General features: G+C 25.2%; 1 protein-coding gene across 1 annotated transcript; it reads right to left on the reverse strand.

Moving 5' to 3' along the window:
• Positions 1 to 484: 484 nt before the first annotated feature.
• On the reverse strand, positions 485 to 16,248 carry LOC145831192 (delta-1-pyrroline-5-carboxylate synthase-like). The gene is made up of 13 exons (XM_082938327.1): positions 16,085 to 16,248; positions 14,797 to 14,917; positions 8,028 to 8,292; positions 6,801 to 6,935; positions 6,282 to 6,462; positions 5,647 to 5,780; positions 4,669 to 4,828; positions 4,041 to 4,199; positions 3,392 to 3,619; positions 2,609 to 2,808; positions 1,984 to 2,145; positions 1,479 to 1,697; positions 485 to 1,097 (listed from the first exon to the last, which is right to left on the reverse strand). Exons 1-13 carry the CDS (start codon positions 16,226 to 16,228, stop codon positions 890 to 892), a joined length of 2,316 nt encoding a protein of 771 aa, XP_082794453.1. The 5' UTR covers positions 16,229 to 16,248; the 3' UTR covers positions 485 to 889.
• Between the last annotated feature and the right edge of the window lie 3,071 nt (positions 16,249 to 19,319).

Below are 19,319 nucleotides of genomic sequence, written 5' to 3' on the forward strand. Positions count from 1 at the left end.
ATTATTAAAAATAAAGCTAAGTAGCGCCCATAAGTGATTAAAAAATTAAACTTTCTTGAACTTCAAGAATAATTTTTTTTTTAACATTTAAATGAAACAAATATTTTTATGTTAAAAATGTAATCATAAACTGTTAAAATTTTTTAGATATTATTTTTGAGTTAAATTAATTTTGTAGTAAGGTTTTTTAATAATTTTTCAAATTGTTATATTCTAAGCAGAGACTTTTTTTGGTAAAAATACCCATAAAAAAGTTGTCATGTTTTCTCTTAAGAATTTATTAATTTAATCTTTGTTAATTCTATTAATGCAAGTTATGATGAGCTTTTTAACATACTTAATCATAAATTAATATTAAAACCTTAACAAAATAACAACTGAACTAAAAAGAAAGTTATAATTTGATTAAACATCATAGTTGAATTTTTTTTTGTTTTAACATTCAAACTATTCTTATAATTTCATAAGTATTAGTAACCAGAAAAATGTGCAGAATCTTATTTGATTATTGTCAAGTAAAATATGTTTATAAAAACTTTACAGAAAGTTTTGTTTGAATGCACCCAATAAAATCATATTGATGCATGTAAAAAAGTTATAAAAGATATACAGAAAGTAAATGCTTAATGAGTTCAAAGTTATTTCAAAGAAAAAGAATGCTTTTATAAAAGGATTACAGAGCAATTTAAAAACTTTGAAGAAAAATACGTCGGTTTAGTATTTGTTACATTATTATTGGAGATCAAAAAAGTTTAAGATCTCTTTCTACTGACATCTCAAGGTCAAAGTTTCGGTATTCAAATACATCAACGGTAAGTTTAAATTTCACCCTTTCATAAAACTAGTTGTTTTCTGATGGTAACCAAACAATAAGTTTTAAATCTGAACTTTAAGAGCTCTCTTCACTTATCGGCAGGTCCTTATGATCAAACTTCAAATTTCCGTCTTCACTGAAATCGTGCACCGTGTGGCCGTCGCCCCTGACAACCCACTTGTAGGTTAGCAACCCCTCGCTTCCCACGGGTCCCCTCGCGTGTATCCGGGTCGTTGACACCCCAACTTCCGCCCCCAGCCCCATACGTTGACCGTCCGCAAACCTGTGTTGAGAAATAAGAATTTGATTAAAATAGTATGTTATTTAAATATTATTTGTTAAAGTTATGTAACTAATGTAAATAATTTTTAAAAAATCATAAAGCTATAAAAGTTTTTTTCAAACTTACATTGCTTAATGCTAACTAAAACGATAACAAAAAGTGACAGTTAGAGTTTTACTACTAAAAGTTAATTTAAAATTTATTTGATTTAAAACGCGTAAACTTTGTATGGCCGTCAACAACATGCTTTAAGTAGCAAAAAAAATAATTGGCTAAAACAGAGCACTAAACATCGTTAAGAAAAGTACTTATTCTTTATTTCACTAGACAAATTTACTAAAAAACATACTTATGACATACAGTTACAAAACAAACACACACCTAGTACTAGTATTATGGAACACACAAGCACTATCAACATTTTGCAGGAAATAATCAGCATTGTCCTGGTTATTAGTGACAATGGAATCGGTGTGAGAACTTCCATATTGAGATATGTGATCTACAGCGTCTTGTACATTGTCCACTATTTCAATACAACACTCCATTGCAGAGTATTCATGGTTTAGATTTACTGTTGATGTAGGTCCGAATAATAATCTGTTTGTTAATTGTTTGTTTATTAATATTGATTTCAACACAACGATTTGTTGATGTATGTTCAGTGTGTAAAGATACTTTAGATGTAGGTCCAAACAACAATCTATTAATTAATTCTTTATTAATTATAATTATTTATTTTTATTGAACTATTTCAATACAAAATCTAATAGATGAGTATTCAGTATTTAGTTGTACAACAGATGTTTGAACAAATAACAATAATCGAAATCTAAAAATAAATTACTATTTGTTTCTACAATTTTACACTACATTCAATACAAACCTGGAAGCAATCTTGGGTCCGAGGTGTATTTTAACACCCTCAGCAGCCAATATATCGTTCAACTGTTTGAACACAGATGTGTGAAGTAAATCTTTGTGAATCAACAATGTTTCCATTGCATTACAAGCTGCTGGATAGTTACATTTCGCGTCACGTACTACTCTGTAGGTTTAAATATCACAAAAGATATTAACTTTACATCAGTGTACGACTTTTAAGTTTATTAATTATAATTTTTAAAACGTATACAGTTAAACATTTGAAAAAAAAATACAAAAACACATTGATTTTTTTACATCTGAGCAAAAACTATATTTCTATATTTAAATTTAGCAAACATCTACTTTAAGCATTTTGTGTATAAAAATGAGATCAATAACATTTCTGATATAAAGTATTAGCTCAGAATGTAATTTTACACGGGTAGCTTAAATCTTAGTTAATAATCGTTTACTGACAAATTTTTCATACCAATTTAAGTAAAATCACAACGTTTAAACAAGTTCAGTTCAGAACAAAATGGTTAATAAAAATCAATGATCATCAACAACAACCTTTTTAACAAGTTATAATTTAACAAATTACCCTATATAAATATAATATAATAAAAAAGAATATTACCAACCTGCAAGCCTGATCAACACTGCAGTCCCTATCAACAAACACGTGACAAACACCCTCGCTGTGGCCCAGCACTGGTACACCTGCCGGGGCGGCCTTCTCCTGGATGCCACGGACCATGTCGCTGCTTCCACGGGGTATAATCAGGTCGATGTGGCCCTTGCAGTTGTCTATCAGTTGAGACGTTGCTTCTCTGCTTTCTACCTGTTAAAACAGTGTTTCTAATTAGAGAGTTCATTGAATAATATTTATTTGCAGTTGTCCATCAGATGCGATGTTGCTTTTCGAGATTCGACCTGTGAAAATAGTTTTAAGTTAGGGGGTTCTGTTTATGTATACTTAAATTTTATATAACAGCCCCCTAACAGCCTTACTTCGGAAACTCGGTCTAAATATCGTCAAATTTTACTTAAAAGTAAATGATACCAACCCTGGTTTCAGTATGACTGAAGGGGTGATTTCTTTTTTAGAAACAATCAATGATGCATGAACAAACTAATGGTTTCCTAACTAATATCGACGCCTTACTTTGGAAACTACTGATATACATTTTGCGAATTTTAAGTATTACCACTTAATTTAGCTAGTTTATTTTTGCTTAGCTTTTATATTGCACTACTTAAATGAATATCAACTAAAAAATTTTTGTAAATCATAAAATATACATAGGATACAAAACATAATATCATAATAATTTCAAGATTTAGAGAGTTACTCTCTATTTTTATGTAGCCTTATGTAGCTAAAAATGTTATGTACTAATAAAGTCATGATAAATACAACTAACCAACTGTGCAGCATCTGAGCATTTATGAAGATCCAAGCTGTCTTGTACTAGTTTATGCAGGGCCTTGTTAGTATTCAGTGATTCCTTCCCGCCTTTCAACAGCACCCCGTTACCTGTTGCAATGGCGAGTGATGCTATTTGCGGCAGGCAATCCGGCCTGCTCTCGAATATTATGAGAACAACTCCTATTGCCACGTTGATCTGCTCTGCTGTGAGGCCTTCTGCTAGCTGTAATATTATACAGATTTGTATAGTTATTTTGCAAGTAAATTTCTCAAAATTTTACAACTCCAAGATTTTAGGCTTATTCGAATATAACTTTTTTGTTTGAGATTTTAACAATATTTTTATTTTGGTGAGTAACGAACTTTAATCATTCTAACTGCTAAAAGTAAACAAGTAAGTAAGAATTTTTTTGTTTTTAAGTATAAGTTTAACTTTACATTCTTCAAGTTTACAATAAATTCCTGCAATTCAGTTTTCTTTTTTACCATAAGAATTTACGTTTCTTAAAAATCTACCTATTTCTCAGATAACAACATTTAAAGCTTATTTTTGCAGATAAAATAATACTTCGTTTATGTTTTATAGTATATATTTAAATAAGATGCTTGTTAACCAATAACATATAAAAAAAAAGTTATATTACCTGTCTCCTCAACAATATCTTGCCCAGTTTATCGCAACTGTCTTGCGCAACCTGTCTTATACCAGTGGCCAGCTCATTTATTTTAGCTGGTGACATTACTAATCTGCTCACCATTGATGGTGACAATTTTGAATCCTTTTTTGCGTTTGCTACGTCTATCTGTAAGAAATAATTTACCATTATTTTTATTCACGTATTTTTATACTATATTCTACAAATGTAACAATTTCAATGTATGTATTATAAACCTCCTTAGTTTTGGTTTTCAAATACATTATTATTTTGACATCAGTTTCAGAACCTAATTTTCCATATTATGAGTAAAAAATATATGAAGTAAGTGTAAAATTAAAAATTTGTTATCAAATTTGTTCATTTTAAATGATAAACCTATATAATAAGCTTAACAAATACTTTCTATAATTATGCAGTTAGATAATGTATCAAAATTGTAAAAGATAAAAAACAACCTATGTATAACTAAAAATATAGCAAAAACTATTAAGTATTAGTTGTTTATGATACAGACTTTTTTTACAAATTATGTTATATTATATTCTATATCTATGTTAGCAATATAGAATAAAACAATACTTTTGCATACTACTTAATATTTATTTTAACAAACCATATTAGCATTTATGATTTTATCTTGCCTCTCAATCAAAAGATCTGCCATCTTATTAAGAATTTCCCTTCTTTCATCTCCTGATAGTTGCTGAAGTTTTCTGCTGCCGTTTCTAGCATCAACACCCTGATGTGTGTCGGATGTTGCTTGCACTTCTGATCTGTTTTGTTTATTAAATGTTATTTGAAACAGCATTTACTTATATGATTATTAATATAGGTTGATACCTAGTGTGTGTCAAATGTTTATTGAGAATCTAACTTTAAACATTAAAAATATATTATTTTAATGTACTTTAAAAATGAATATTTAGTTTCTGAAGCTAATCGAACTTCTGACCCTATGTTAATAAATGGTTTTCATCACAACGGTAGCTTTTTAATTTCTAATTTCTAATTTTAAATTTCGTTTTAGTTTGCGCCTCCCATAAGGATCCTATTGTTGCCTCCGACTTTGAAGCGGCTACATCTCAAAAATTATTTTGAATTTTTAAAATCTGTAAAAAGCATCTTGTAGCTTAGTAAAAACTATATAAAATAAGATCAAAAACCAAAAAAGGGTGTTTACCCCCCTATGCCCTTAATACTTAATGAATGGCTGATGTAAACAATAATCTTTACTCATTTAACTCAATACATTGTAGGTAATATTTAGATAATAATAAGTCACAAGGCTTATAGGCTTGTAACAAAAGACAATATGGTTTTGAATCTGCATGTGGCCTTTTCTTTTTTGGACCAGTAAAATGAATGGAAAAAAAGTTAAAGTTTAGGCTAAAATAAGAATAAATAATGTTTTATAATAAACTATTTATCTGGTGTCCAGAAGTTTAATAACATTTTATCTTGTGTTTCAAAACTAAAAACAAAACTTATAAATCATTGCAATCAACTTATAAATTACTAAAATTTAAGTAGATAAAGAGACTTACGCTTTAATTAATAGTTATTAGTTGTAAAATATAAATAGTAAACTAACTTATCATGTGTGAAGAAAGTACCAATTTCTTTTCCATTAACAATATCCAGCAACATAGTAGTACCTTGTTTGGAACAACCATTACAAATTACTACTGATGTACCGTGATTTAAACACCACACTGATGATTCTACCTGTTTTTTAATAAAGGTAGTTTAAAAATAAAAAAATTCAACGAAAATATAAACTTTAACAGAAATTAAATAGAATTATAGTTAATGTTGTAACTGTTTTGTAATTAAGCTAGTTTTAGCATCACAATTACATTGAAAGTATTTTTTATCAAATAAATTTAAACCGTGCATTTGTTGTTTTTAAAACCTGCGGTTAACATTTTACCACAATTTTTTAGTACAACAAAATTTAAAACGAAATTAAAATCTTTTGGGTAAGTTCTATTGAGTACTAAACAATAAAAAAGTATTGGAATAAATAAAAAAACACTCTATTTCTATCAATCAAACTGAAGTAAATAAAAAGTTTCTTAAAATTTTTACGCAAAAACATTTAATCAATTATGGTAGCTTAACTTTTGAGAATAAAAATAAGCTAGGGCTTAAATTTAGATTAAACACAAATAAAAATTCAACTTAACAAAAACTGATAATACAAAGGAAACAAAAAAAACAACAAACCTTGGAGTCCATACCACCGAGTCCAACATTGGACTTTTCTCCAAACTCAACTTGATCGCTGAACACTTGAGGGCAGTAAACAGGTATCAACTTGCTGTTTTCAACACTCGGGGGCGCTGTTAGCAGTCCGTCGACGTTCGACATCAAAACTAGTAAGTCGGTGTTTGTTTGTACTGCAAGTCTGTGAAAAATAAAAAATTAAAATAAATTGCATTTTACATCGCTGTAAGCATGTATTTTAACTTGGAAAAATACTATACTTCGATTGTTTACGTAGAGTTTATATTAAAAACTCTTAACTTTATTAAACTATCTTTTTACCTTGCAGCTACTTCATTTATAATTTTATAAAAATTGATTATTTTTAAACAAAATTCTTACCTAGCAGCAAGTGAATTATAACCACTTATTTAAAAAAATTTCCGAATAAAAAACAACTAACCTGTCAGCAAATTATAAATGGTTTTTTGTTTAACAGAAAGTAATGAAAGTATAAAATAAGCATTAAAAAATACAAACCTAGCAGCTAGTGAATCATTGTCGCTTATTTTGATAGCTCCTTGGACATCTTTAGAATGGGGTACAGGAGCTGCAGCATCGTTTGTGTTAATAATTGGTACAATAGATAATTGTAACAAGTTGTCAATAGTTGATCTGTGTAATATTAATTTGTGTTAATGATGGAAACTACTGATAATTGTAACAAGTTGTCAATAGTAGATCTGTGATAAAATATATTTGTATTAATGATGGGAACTATTGATAATTGTAACAAGTTGTCAATAGTTGACCTGTGATAATATATATTTGTATTAATGATGGGAACTATTGATAATTGTAACAAGTTGTCAATAGTTGATCTGTATAAAATATATTTGTGTTAATAATGGGAACTATTGATAACTGTAATAAGTTGTCAATAGTTGACCTGTATAAAATATATTTGTGTTAATGATAGGAACTATTGATAATTGTAATAAGTTGTCAATAGTTGACCTGTGATAAAATATATTTGTGTTAATGATGGGAACTATTGATAATTGTAATAAGTTGTCAATAGTTGACCTGTGATAAAATATATTTGTGTTAATGATGGGAACAATTGATAATTGTAATAAGTTGTCAATAGTTGACCTGTGATAAAATATATTTGTGTTAATGATAGGAACTATTGATAATTGTAATAAGTTGTCAATAGTTGATCTGTGAAAAATATATTTGTGTTAATGATTGGAACTATTGATAATTGTAACAAGATGTCAATAGTTGATCTGTGAAAAAGATTATTTTATTATCATAAAGACAGACTTTGGTTTTTAGAATTCTTATAAATTTAAAAAACTTTTTAAATCAGACAAAAAATATCAAATGAATAAGTTGTTTGCTACAATAACTAAGTAATATTATAATCTTGCCGTATAATTCAAATAAACTGCATTTGTACTCATATACAGATGCCAAGCAAAAAGTCTTAAAAATGGAAGATACATTTTAGCTTAAGTTAGTTTAGTTTAAAAGATTCTGTATTAGAATAAAAGTTTAAGTTTTGATCATGTAAAACAAATTTCTTTTACCTTAGCACACCTCTGCGTTTAATTTAAAGTAAATACAGTTTTTACAAAAATATTTGTAGTGAAAAATAAACTAAGATTTGAACAGAAAATCAAGATATATTTTGTCACTTACCTTAATCTTAATATTAAAAAAAACAGCTATAACATGTTTTTATAGATGTTATTATTTTACCTCAGTGCATCTCTGTGTTCAACATCAAGATCCCTCCTACTAATCAACACTTGTGCGGTATTAACACCATACTGTCCGAACATGGCATCATATAATGACATCAGCCCTGCTTGTCCCACTGCAGCGCAAGACTGGTTGTTGATCAGGGAAGTTCCCCTGTTGTTTCTTATGGTTTCGCGCACGCTCTTGCTCAGCAGCGACTCCTTGTGGAGGATTTGTCTTCCGAAAGCGACCGCCCCGCTCGACACTATCATCACTTCTTTGCCTAAATAAATTTTTAGATTAGTTTTATTCTAATTATTTTTTTATAAACTGCACATTTTAAAATATATTTAAAAAGTTTTACTCTTCATATTTACTATAAAAAAAGTTGTTTTTAAGATAAAAAAAAATATTAAATAATTCAGTTTTTTTTTAATTGTTTAAGCTGCAGGTTTTAATATTTTACAATTTAGGACACATTCTATTAAAAAAAAATTATATATTATATATTTTGTTAGATTTAAGGCCATAGAGGGTAAGCCATGTTTTTTACAAGATTGTATTATTTTATAGGGTTTTTACAAAGCTTCAAGTTGCTTTTTACCGTTTTATTAGTTTTTGAGATATGATCAATCGAATTCGGGCCGCATAGTAGGTTTCCTATGGGAAGAGAAAACTAAAATAGCAAAAAAAGACTATTTTGTTTAAAATATATCTCCTTATACATTTTCAAGTTATCTTCTTAAAACTTTCACCATTGAATCTTTATACAATAACAAAAAAACTTTACTTTAGACTTTAAAAATTTTAAGTAAAAGTCTTTTTAAAAACAAAAACCACTTTTTTTTATGATTTTTTTTTCTACATTTAAAACCATTTATAAGTAACTTTTTTTCTTATAATGAAAGGAACCTTTCCTTAAAATTTGAAGAAGATTGCTTGAAAAATAAAGAAGGAGATAGATTTTTGAAATTTCCGAGAAAATTGACTTCAGAAAATTTGTGGTCCATATGTTTGTATCGGAAAACTTTTACTAAAAAAATTCTCAAAAGTTAAATTATACTTTTAAATTCTATACAAAATGGCTTGTAGTTTTTACTTAAAGCTTTCATATAAAAGCTCGAGTCATTGTTTTGTAATAAAAAAATGTTGGACCCCTCTATGGCCTTAATTTACAAAAGAGTAAAAGAACATATTAAAAAATACTACTTTCTTTGAATATTTTAAAGTTTACAATACTTTTATAAATAAAAGAGTATTTATAGACTTTGAATATTATGCAACTAGTTATTTGAATATGACGTAACATAAAAAATTATGAAAATAAATTAAAAGCTAATCTTTTTCAATGTAATGATTTGTTTTAATTTAGTTAATAAAACCAAACTTCAATAAACATATTAGGTTTGGATAAAAAACATCCATTAAATTTTACCATAAAAAATTTGAGAATAATAATAAAAATAGTAATCTATAAAATTTGGATTATAAACAAGTTAACAAGTTCAATTTTCTAATAATTTACTATAAGTTACTTATATAGCATTACCATAAAATAACTTACACTTGACTTCGAACCTATATTTAGTATTTATTGTGGCAGTGGCTTGTACTATTCAGTAAAAATTTTAATGATATTTTTCTTTGTAAGATAACAAAAATAACAGAATAACTAAAGGTAAGAAGAACTAAAGGTAAGGGTATAAAACTAAATACTAATATAAAGCCTCTAAACAAAATCCAGTACTTTTCAAAACTCATGATCTTTTATTAACTGAGGATATTCACAGTACAAATACACAAGCTTAAAAGAGATACTGCAGTTATTTAGAAAAATAAATATTGTTCATACATTTAAACTTGAAGTCTGTATGTATGCAAACTTGTTATTTTTTAACTTATATCTAAGCATAAAATATAATTTTTGTACTTGTTGAAATCTAATTATTATTTTAAAGTATTTTTTCTAAGTTAAATTTTATATGCATTTATACATAAATTTTCCAATTAACTCTAAACTTGTAAGTTATTTTAATCTAAATTTTTACTTCTGAAAATCATTCTTTTTTAAGTTTTAAGTTTTTTTGATACATGATGACTTTGACTTTTATATCATCACTACAAAAAACAAATCATATTTTTTCATTAGTAATAAGATTATTTATGCTAAAATAGTGTACGCCTCCCCCTAATAGAATATTAATCTAATTTTATTAATTTTGTACGAATGTTTTTGTCAGTCTCAAGTTATCGCCTTTTATATCAATCAAATAAGTTAAAACTTATTAATGAGTTTTTATAATTTTAACTGCGTTTGGTGTTTTGTTTATGTTTATTTTTTGTTTAATATAAATACTTTTATTTTCATACTTCTCATTGTGTTTCCTTTTTAATACCTTATTACTTTTAATACCAGTTACTCAGTTTTGATACCTGAGTCTAACATTTTACAACAAACAATATAATAATAACAATAATAATTTTATATTCATTCGAAACTATAAAGTATAAATATAGCCTACATCTATTTTAATAGTAATAAAACATAATAGATAACCATACAGAAAACTTATAATAACATTTTAGTTTAAAATAATTTTGTAAACATTTTATTTAAAAACATTATTGATAAATTGAAACTGTAGTTAATAAATAAACTTTTTTATTCAGTTTGGAGCAAGATTGGGATTAATAAAACTAAAAATTACTTGAGTTTTTCCGCATACTAATTTTAAACTGTGTTTGTTCACAGTCAAAACAAAACTTTAAAAGATGAAGTTGTTGTGATGACACAACTTGTGGAAACTCAACTGTTAATACGTTTTAATTTGAAACTAACGTTTGTGTGTTTGCAACTAACAACTAGCTTACTAATGCGTGGGCTCAAGTCAATTTTTATCAACTTTTTCAGATAAATAAATTGTTTTAAGTTTTTCAAAAACTACCAACTACTCATATTAAATAGCATGTTTTATAAACTTAAGAAAAAAGTTTCTTTTAAACTGTAAGTTTCAATGTTTTATACTAAAACAACAAGTATTTTTTTTAAAGTCAGTGTTACTATGTTTGTTCAAACTTTAAAAAACTATTTTAATTTTTAACTATCTTTTAAATTTTGTATACTTTAATATTAGCAAAACTCATAAAAAGCTCTATTTGAATCGCTTGTTCTTTATATCACAATTTTTTTTATAAAACTAAAATGAGCTTATTACTGTTTATAATGAAAAAAAAAAAACAGTTTGTGCTTCAAAGTGTATAAAAAAAGTATGCTAAAAGTTTTAATTAACTGAAATCAAACATTTTACATTAAACTTATTAAATCCTAAAACTTACTTGAATATACACAATTAATAAATATTTCTATTTGAATATATGCTATCAATGAAATAACATATTAATAAATTTTTGATCATTCTAAAAATGCATAATAACTGACGCTGAATAATAAAAAAAAAAAAGTATTTTTAATTCTTTTGGTCATCGAAGTAAAATTGATTTTTCCATCAGCTAAATACTCAGCTTCTTTTTTATACCTAATCTAATTTAAGAAGCTACACTAGCATTAATTTCAAAATTTGAAATATATTGAAAAAAAAATCAGTTTTTTAATACACCTTTAGTGGTAAATTGTTTTAAAAAGTCACATTTTTAAATTTAATTTGTATCAAAGTTATACACTAAATTAAACTTTATCAGTAAATTTTATGTTTTTATTATTAATCTTGAAAAATTAATACAACTAAATTAAGTTAGAAATATATTAATACTATAGGTACAAGTCATTATGTTTATAACCAAATTTAAATAAAGTTCTTTAGTTCAAAAATATTTTAAAAATTATTAAAACAACAAAATAATATTTATGGAAAACCTATTTCACAAAAATTACATTGTAGTATGTTTAATCTATTAGTTTCTTAAGTATTATGTTTAATTTGGATTTACAGTTCTCAATACTTTTAAGTAAAGCAAGCAAATTAAAAAAAAATTTAACTTACACTTAATATTATTAATGTCAGGATGGCCACTAGCTTTTTATAAAATTCTCCTAGGTTCTCTGAATTTCTTCAAGGTTTTTCAAAGTACACGTTTTAAGGTCTATTTTTAGTTTAAACTAAGTTTAAGGTAAAAAACTGTGTTAAATATTATAACAACATTAAAAATATACTCTAAAGCTATTTTAAATGAGTTTTTTAATAACAAAAAATTATCTACATGACAGATTTTTTGTGTCTAATCGAAATTTAACTACTTAACATAATAAAAAATTGTTTAAAACTCATGGTTTTTCCAGGTTTTTAGCCTAAATTGGCAAACTCCAGGTTTTTTCAGTATTTCAGGCTTAGTGACCACTCTGTATTGTACAATTAAATTATTTTCAAATGAACAAATAATTGAGAAAGGTATGAAATTGTACAAGGTTTTCAATTTTTATGACATAACAAATGCAACAACCTCAGCTCGCAAAAACACTGCAAGTTTTAAAGCTTTCATCTATTAGTAAAAATAAACATGCAAGTGAATACACTTTGTTTAAAAATAAAAATCTTATGGGAAATAAAAAAACAGTAGGTTCTAAAATGTATAGAAATGATTCAAGTCTTGATTATTTGAAACTAAACACTCCACATTAATTTTATTGAATGCAAAAATAAAAAATTGGTTGAACATACACAACCGATAAATATTTATTACAATTTAACTCTTCTTTAAATGCATAAAACTCGACTGTATACAAAAAAACAAGTAAGAGTCTTAACGAAGAATACCTTTTTATGTTACTAAATTAGTTTTTTATAATCTTAACTTTGTTTAATATTTTGAATGTTTAAATTTTTGTTTGAATATAAATGTATTTTATTTTTATTTTATTCCTTTGTGTGTCCTGTTTAAGTGGCTCAGGTTTTGATGCCTGAGTCCAACATTGCACGATAAACAATATAATAATAATAAAATAAATTATTTTTTGTCAGCTAAACATATTAATCTCGTTTTATATGTTTAATTTTATTTGACCAGCTATAGTATTATTAACTTTAAAAACAAATTTGAACATTTGAATAAAAATACTATCAGATTTTTTAAATGCCTCCAGTGATAAAATGTTGATAAAAAACATTTTTCAATTTAAGCTGTATCAAAATTATATATTTATCTAATGTTTTTATTAAGATTTTAGCTTTTATTATTATTAATATTAGAAAACTTAACAAAAATACAAGTTAATTTAAGAATACAACAGAAAAAAATAATAGTTAAACATGACTAATTCGAAAGTAAAATTTTGTCATTCATAATTAAGAACTATACATAAAATATAGCAACTAATCAAGTAATAATAAAAACTATACAATACTATACTTACAACTACAGTAAGTTCATTTAAAATTTCAAAAATTAAAAACATGTTTGTAAACAATTTTGAAAAGTTAGTTATCTTAGAATTTGTATATAACACAGAATTCTTTTCAATTCCGGGCAAGGTTCAGGACTTTTAGTTTTGTGTCACTGATTACCTTTTAGTCAAAAAGCAACTTTTTTGGTTTTATAATTGATTTCGTTATAAACTATTATGCTTTGAAAATATTTTACTTTAAATTATTTTTAGTTATTGCAAAAAACTACCTTATAAGTACATACATAAAAAACGTTGAAAAATTATCTTACAATTACAAAAGCTATTTTTGATAAAGATAAGTTTTTAGAACAACTTGGTTTAAACATAGCATCATATCAGATTCATCATAAATAAGGTATACCTTTTGTACAAGTTTTATTTAAATTTCAAAAAATATTTTTTAAAAGCTTAACTTCAAATCCAAAACAAAAAGTTTTTTTTAACAAAAAATTAATAAACATAAGTCAATTATAAAAAATACACCTGGCATATTTACATAATTTACAGAATGTACTATAAATAAAATAAGGTTAAACATTTAAAATATATTTTGAAATAATTTATGAAACAATTTTCTTAAAATATTTAAGTAAATTTAGCAGTTAAGGACATAGGGGGTTCAACTTTTTATCTAAAATATTATAAGACCCTATATGATGACTATAATTATATAGTATAAAATAGTGTTCACAGAATGAAAATATGTTATTCAATTTTTGAGATAACGTTAGTTATATAAATAGTTTCCAATAATAACTTTTTAAAAAAATAATTCATTGTAAACATTGTCAGAATTTTTAAAAAACTACTACATATCTATCTTCTCCTTCATTTTTTGATCAATTAAACCAAATTTCTAGAAAGTGTTTCTTGCATTAATAGAAAAAATATTATTCAAACAATTTGATAAAAAAATTAAGACCAAAATGAAAATGATATTGTTTTTTTTTTATAAAAAATTTTTCATTCCACATAAAAAAATCTATAATAAAATATTAATTATACAGTTACGATTAAACTAGAGAAGTTTCAGATTGATTGCTTAAAAACCGTAGGAAAAAGATATATTTTTGATGAAACAGTATTTATTTTCTTTTTCTTTGGTCCCTCCATAAGGAGCCTATTAAGCTTTCATAAACTTTGTACCCTTATACTTCAAAAACTAGTTTGAATTTTACAAAACAGTAAAAAGCAACTGCTAGCCAAATTAAAAACCTTTACAATGAAATTAACATGTATAAAAGTGATTGTCCCCTTATCGCATTAATACCAATCAATTGATATAAACTATATTATACATAAAGTTTATTTCACCAAAAGTTTTATAACACATAAACAATTTAAGAAACTATCAAACTAAAATTTTCTTTAAAATGAAATACCAACCTTGAGCATGGAGTTCAGCAACTTGTTCAACGATACTTGCCAGCCTTCCCAATGCAATTCCCCCTTCATCCGATCTTGTTAGCACTGCGCTTCCCAGTTTCACTACCAATCTTTTGCTGTCCTGTCAGTTTTATACAGATTTTTTAAAAAACTTTTAAGAATTAAAAACTAAGCTTGATTATAATTACACAAGTAATTCACAAACGCATTTAACTTTTTATATTGTTATTATAACAACAAAATAGAAATATATTTTAAATACTAAAAAATTAACTACACAAATAAAATAAAGATTTGTAGTTTTTACCAATGATTGAATTATTTTTTTTAAATAAAATTAAGTTTTTGATATTGTACCTTGGGAATTAGTTTTTTATGTAATTTTATTTTAGTGTTTATAAAAGCATAAATCAAAAACTAAAAATAAACTAACTTAAACTGTTTCTTAATGTTTTTATAAACTTCTTTGTCAAAATTCCTTGTGTAAACCAAAAAAAAAAGAAGCTTGCCAATACAAGTGATAAGCTTTAAGGCCATAGGAGGGTTAACCTTTATTTTTACAAGTTGATCTTATTTTGAAAAATTTAATCTGAGCTATCAGACATTTTTAACCGATTAGCAAAATTCAAAGTAACTTTAAAGATATAAGTAATCAAAGTCAGTGATTTCAATAGGTTCCTTATAGAAGGTGCAAACCAAAAAGGCTAAAAAAGACTATTTTACTAAATATCTTTCTCCTCCTTCATTTTTAAACCAAGCTTCTTCAAATTTTTACAGTAATGCTTAAAACAAACCAATGCAGGATTTTTTATTATGAAAAACAAAACTTTATTAAAAAGTAACACTTATTTTTTTGTTGTTTTTAACTTAAAATCTATATTTTTGATATTTCTAAATACCCAATATTTAAAGTCTTTTAAACTATAAAAGGAATTCTTCCTAAATATTTGAGGTCTCAAGCTCAAAAATAAAGAATAATATAGATTTTTAGTGAACTTTTATACTTCTGAGAAAATTGACTATAAAAAATTTCTGTCCATACGTTTGTATTGGAAACATAGAAAAAAAACTTTATATTCTATATAAAATGACTTGTAGTTTATAATTTAAGCTTTCATATAAGAGCCAATGTTAATTTTTGTAATGTTTGTTTATTTTTAAAATGTTAGACCTTTCCCCTTTAACCTTAACCTAATATCAGAGTTACAAACAAAACATCTAATAAGCAAATTATAAGTTATATATAATTATACAAGCAAGCTAGTATATTGAACTAAACAATAAAAACCTGTAAATCAGATCTCTTGACGAGTTTCTGTTGTGTCTGATTGTCAGGCCTGATAATATTTGTAGAAGAAGCTACTGTCATCTGAGAAGAATTTCTTCTTGTAAAGTTGCAATTACTCTTTATCAGAGTTCTTAGTTTCCACATTGCTTTATTGGAGTTTAAAATCAACTGAAAATTTTTAAATAAATTTAATACTATATTTTTTAATATAAGTTAAATTGACAGGAAATTTAGTATAGAAAAGTTTTAAACTGTTTTTTATTTGTTAGAAGATTTACAAAACCTTATCAAATTGAATTTTCAAATTGATCAAAATTTCTTGTAGATTTAACATTACTTTTTTTTATTCTTTATAAATTATATTGTAAAATTATTCTTTTACTTAAAATTGGTTGCTAAGTTTTAAAATATATCAAGAAAAATTAATTAAATGGTATTATGTTTTGGTTTAAATAATAAACAACCATTTCACATAAAATTTTTATGCTCAAAAAAACAACTTATATTTTATCCTTAATGTAAAAAGTTTTAATCAGGATGACCACTGGTTTTTTAAAACTTCTTCAGGGTTTTCTTTCAGGCTTTTTGAAGTGCAAGTTTTCTTGTTAAATTTGAAGTATAAATTTAAACTTATGGTAAAAATATTTTTAATAGTATAAAATTACGGAAAAATTTCTGCAATGCCAATTTAAAGGTGTTTTGATTAATTAATAATATTTTTGATTTTTTTTGATACTGTTTTTATTTTTTATCAAATTTACATTTCATGTATTTACATATAAGAGTTTTACAAAACATCAGGTTTTTTGTAAAAAACTCCAGGTTTTTATTTGCATAAGTTTCGAATTTCAACAATTTTTAAGGTAAAATAGCTGCCTTATTCAAACTTTATATATAATATTTCCTTCATTGTTTAGGTTTTTTATATATCAGTAGCTGTTTTTATTATTAATGACATTTAAAAGTTTTGACATAGAACTATCATAAAAGTACTGCATGAAATCATTAAAGAAAGTAGTAAAATGTTAAGTAGTAATTAATAAGAGAGAACCTTACTTATACCTGTTAGCAACTATGTATTAAGGGCATGGGGGGTAAGACTTTTTTGAAATTTGATCTTATTTAATATAGTTTTTACTGAGCTACAAGATGCTTTTTACAGATTTTAAAAATTTCTAATATTTTTTGAGATGTAGTCGGTCAAAGTTGGAGGCACCAATAGGTTCCTTATGGGAGATGCAAACTAAAACGGCAAAAAGTATAATTTTACATTTCATTAACTATTTTTCTACAATCATCCAAAAACTATATCTTTAATTTTGTTTGCTTTCAAAAAAATGCACCAACTTAGTATTATCATTTACTGGTATATAAGTTTAAGAGTAACAATACTACTAATTTTTTACTAAACTTTAAACTTATTGTTTTAAAATGACTCTTAATTAGCAGAAATGGGTAATACTTTTATTATTATTATAAAACTCAAAGTAGTTTTAACATTTTTAAAATGTTTATTTTATAACTTATTGGTTGTTATTTGGTGACAGTGATGGTCTGATTTATATTTTATTTAAAATCAAATTTTTATAATTGATAAACAAATACTACTGAGAGATTTACAATTTTACCACTGTTTGAATTTGAAATAAATTCTTTAACAGTCCTAATCAACAAACTGGAAAGTCTTTATTTTTCAGTGAAACATTTTAATAACTTATATTTTAATTAGAAGAAATGCTTTATCTTAAAATATAGAGTTATAAAAAAAAGTAATGAAAAAAAGCTTTTTGATTAAAATACTACAGCATTCTTTTTTTCAAAATTTAAAAGTAACAGAAAACCTTTTAAGTTGTTATTTTAGATCAATTTATACAAAATTTAAAAAATTTATATAATTATAATTAAAAATTGTGGAAGAGAGAAAAATGTAAATTCTGACAACTATGGTCAATGGATTGGTGTGGACAAAGACCTGTATTCTATATTTTTAAGCTACAAACCATTTGCTTGTAAACCATGTTTTGAATATCTTATGCATTGTTAAGTATATACTAGATAGTTTTCGAAATAAAAAATCTACCAAAGGAAAAAAAAGTATATTAAAGCTAAGTTAAAACTTGTAGTCCACAAAAGGTTTTTAATAAATAAACAGATGTTGCAGTTTAGTTTTTAGATGTGTGGCCTGATAGCGTAGGGATCCTAATGTTTTTGCCATTAAACCCATGGCAAAAACATATACAAAAAAAGTTTGCTAAATAGATAAAACTGTGTAGTTTACTAGCTTCTTAACTTTTAATGTACTATTCATATTTCAATAAAATTAAAATTTGGTAAAATATGTGGAAACTTAAAGCTTTAAGTTGCAAATGTTGGGAATATAAAACGTTTTTATGACATATTGCATTCAGTATATTTTGCTGTTAATTCAAAACATTTTAATAGTTTTATTTACATTTCTTAGCATTTTAACAAATCCTGATGCAACTTGGCGTTTGCACGCTTGAGTGATTTCATAATAAATGTTTGGTAGTCAAGATGCTAAGTTTATACTGGGTTTAACACTTCAAAACAAGTTTTAATTAATTTAAATTACTCATTTTTATTACTTTTCAAGCTAAAAATTTGATTCAAGTAAACTACATTCTAATTTTGATTATTAACAAATTGTTGTTATTTTCTTAATATTGTATATGTACCTTTAAATAGTTTATTGACAACAATCTTATCTTTTTTACGTTAAAAATAATTTTGAATAGAAATATTTTATGAAAAATTGTAAACTTATATACTTGTTAGAAGTAGTAATTTATTAAAATTTACAAGTACATACTAATAAAGTTATAATTGATTAAAATGTTTGTTTAAAGAGATCCAAACGAAATTAATAAGCTCTTTGAAATAACTGTTAAAAATTGTCTTGGACATAACATTAAATTGTATTGTGGTGTATGGTATGATTCGATAACCGAAAGGTTTTTTCGTAAACCAAGTCTTTCGACTTAATTTTTGAGCGCTTTTTTTAGTTCAATAAACAATTTATATTAAACAGTTTGAAGGCTACTTTTTTTATTCAACTCATGCAGATTTTTTATTGCAAAATTTTGCGTTGTTGTCTAAAAAGTTTTTTATGATGCAAGTTTAAGTAAATGTATGCAAATGTATTTGTTTTTTTTTTTCAATTTAACAAATATCAAAGTTTTTTATTCAAAGATAATTACTTATTTTATATATTATG

The sequence above is a fragment of the Thalia democratica genome, chromosome 3, assembly GCF_965202585.1.
Source record: "Thalia democratica chromosome 3, ktThaDemo2.hap1.1, whole genome shotgun sequence".
NCBI lineage: Eukaryota > Metazoa > Chordata > Thaliacea > Salpida > Salpidae > Thalia > Thalia democratica.

What these genes read in the sequence shown, in the direction of transcription:
- LOC145831192 (XM_082938327.1), bottom strand. Translation starts at nt 16,228, where the DNA reads ATGTGGAAACTAAGAACTCTGATAAAGAGTAATTGCAACTTTACAAGA. An exon ending in AATGATTCACTAGCTGCTAG is followed by an intron (nt 6,463 to 6,800) that starts GTTTGTATTTTT and finishes TATTTTTCACAG; the next exon opens with ACTTGCAGTACAAACAAACA. An exon ending in ACTTTCTTCACACATGATAA is followed by an intron (nt 4,829 to 5,646) that starts GTTAGTTTACTA and finishes TAAACAAAACAG; the next exon opens with ATCAGAAGTGCAAGCAACAT.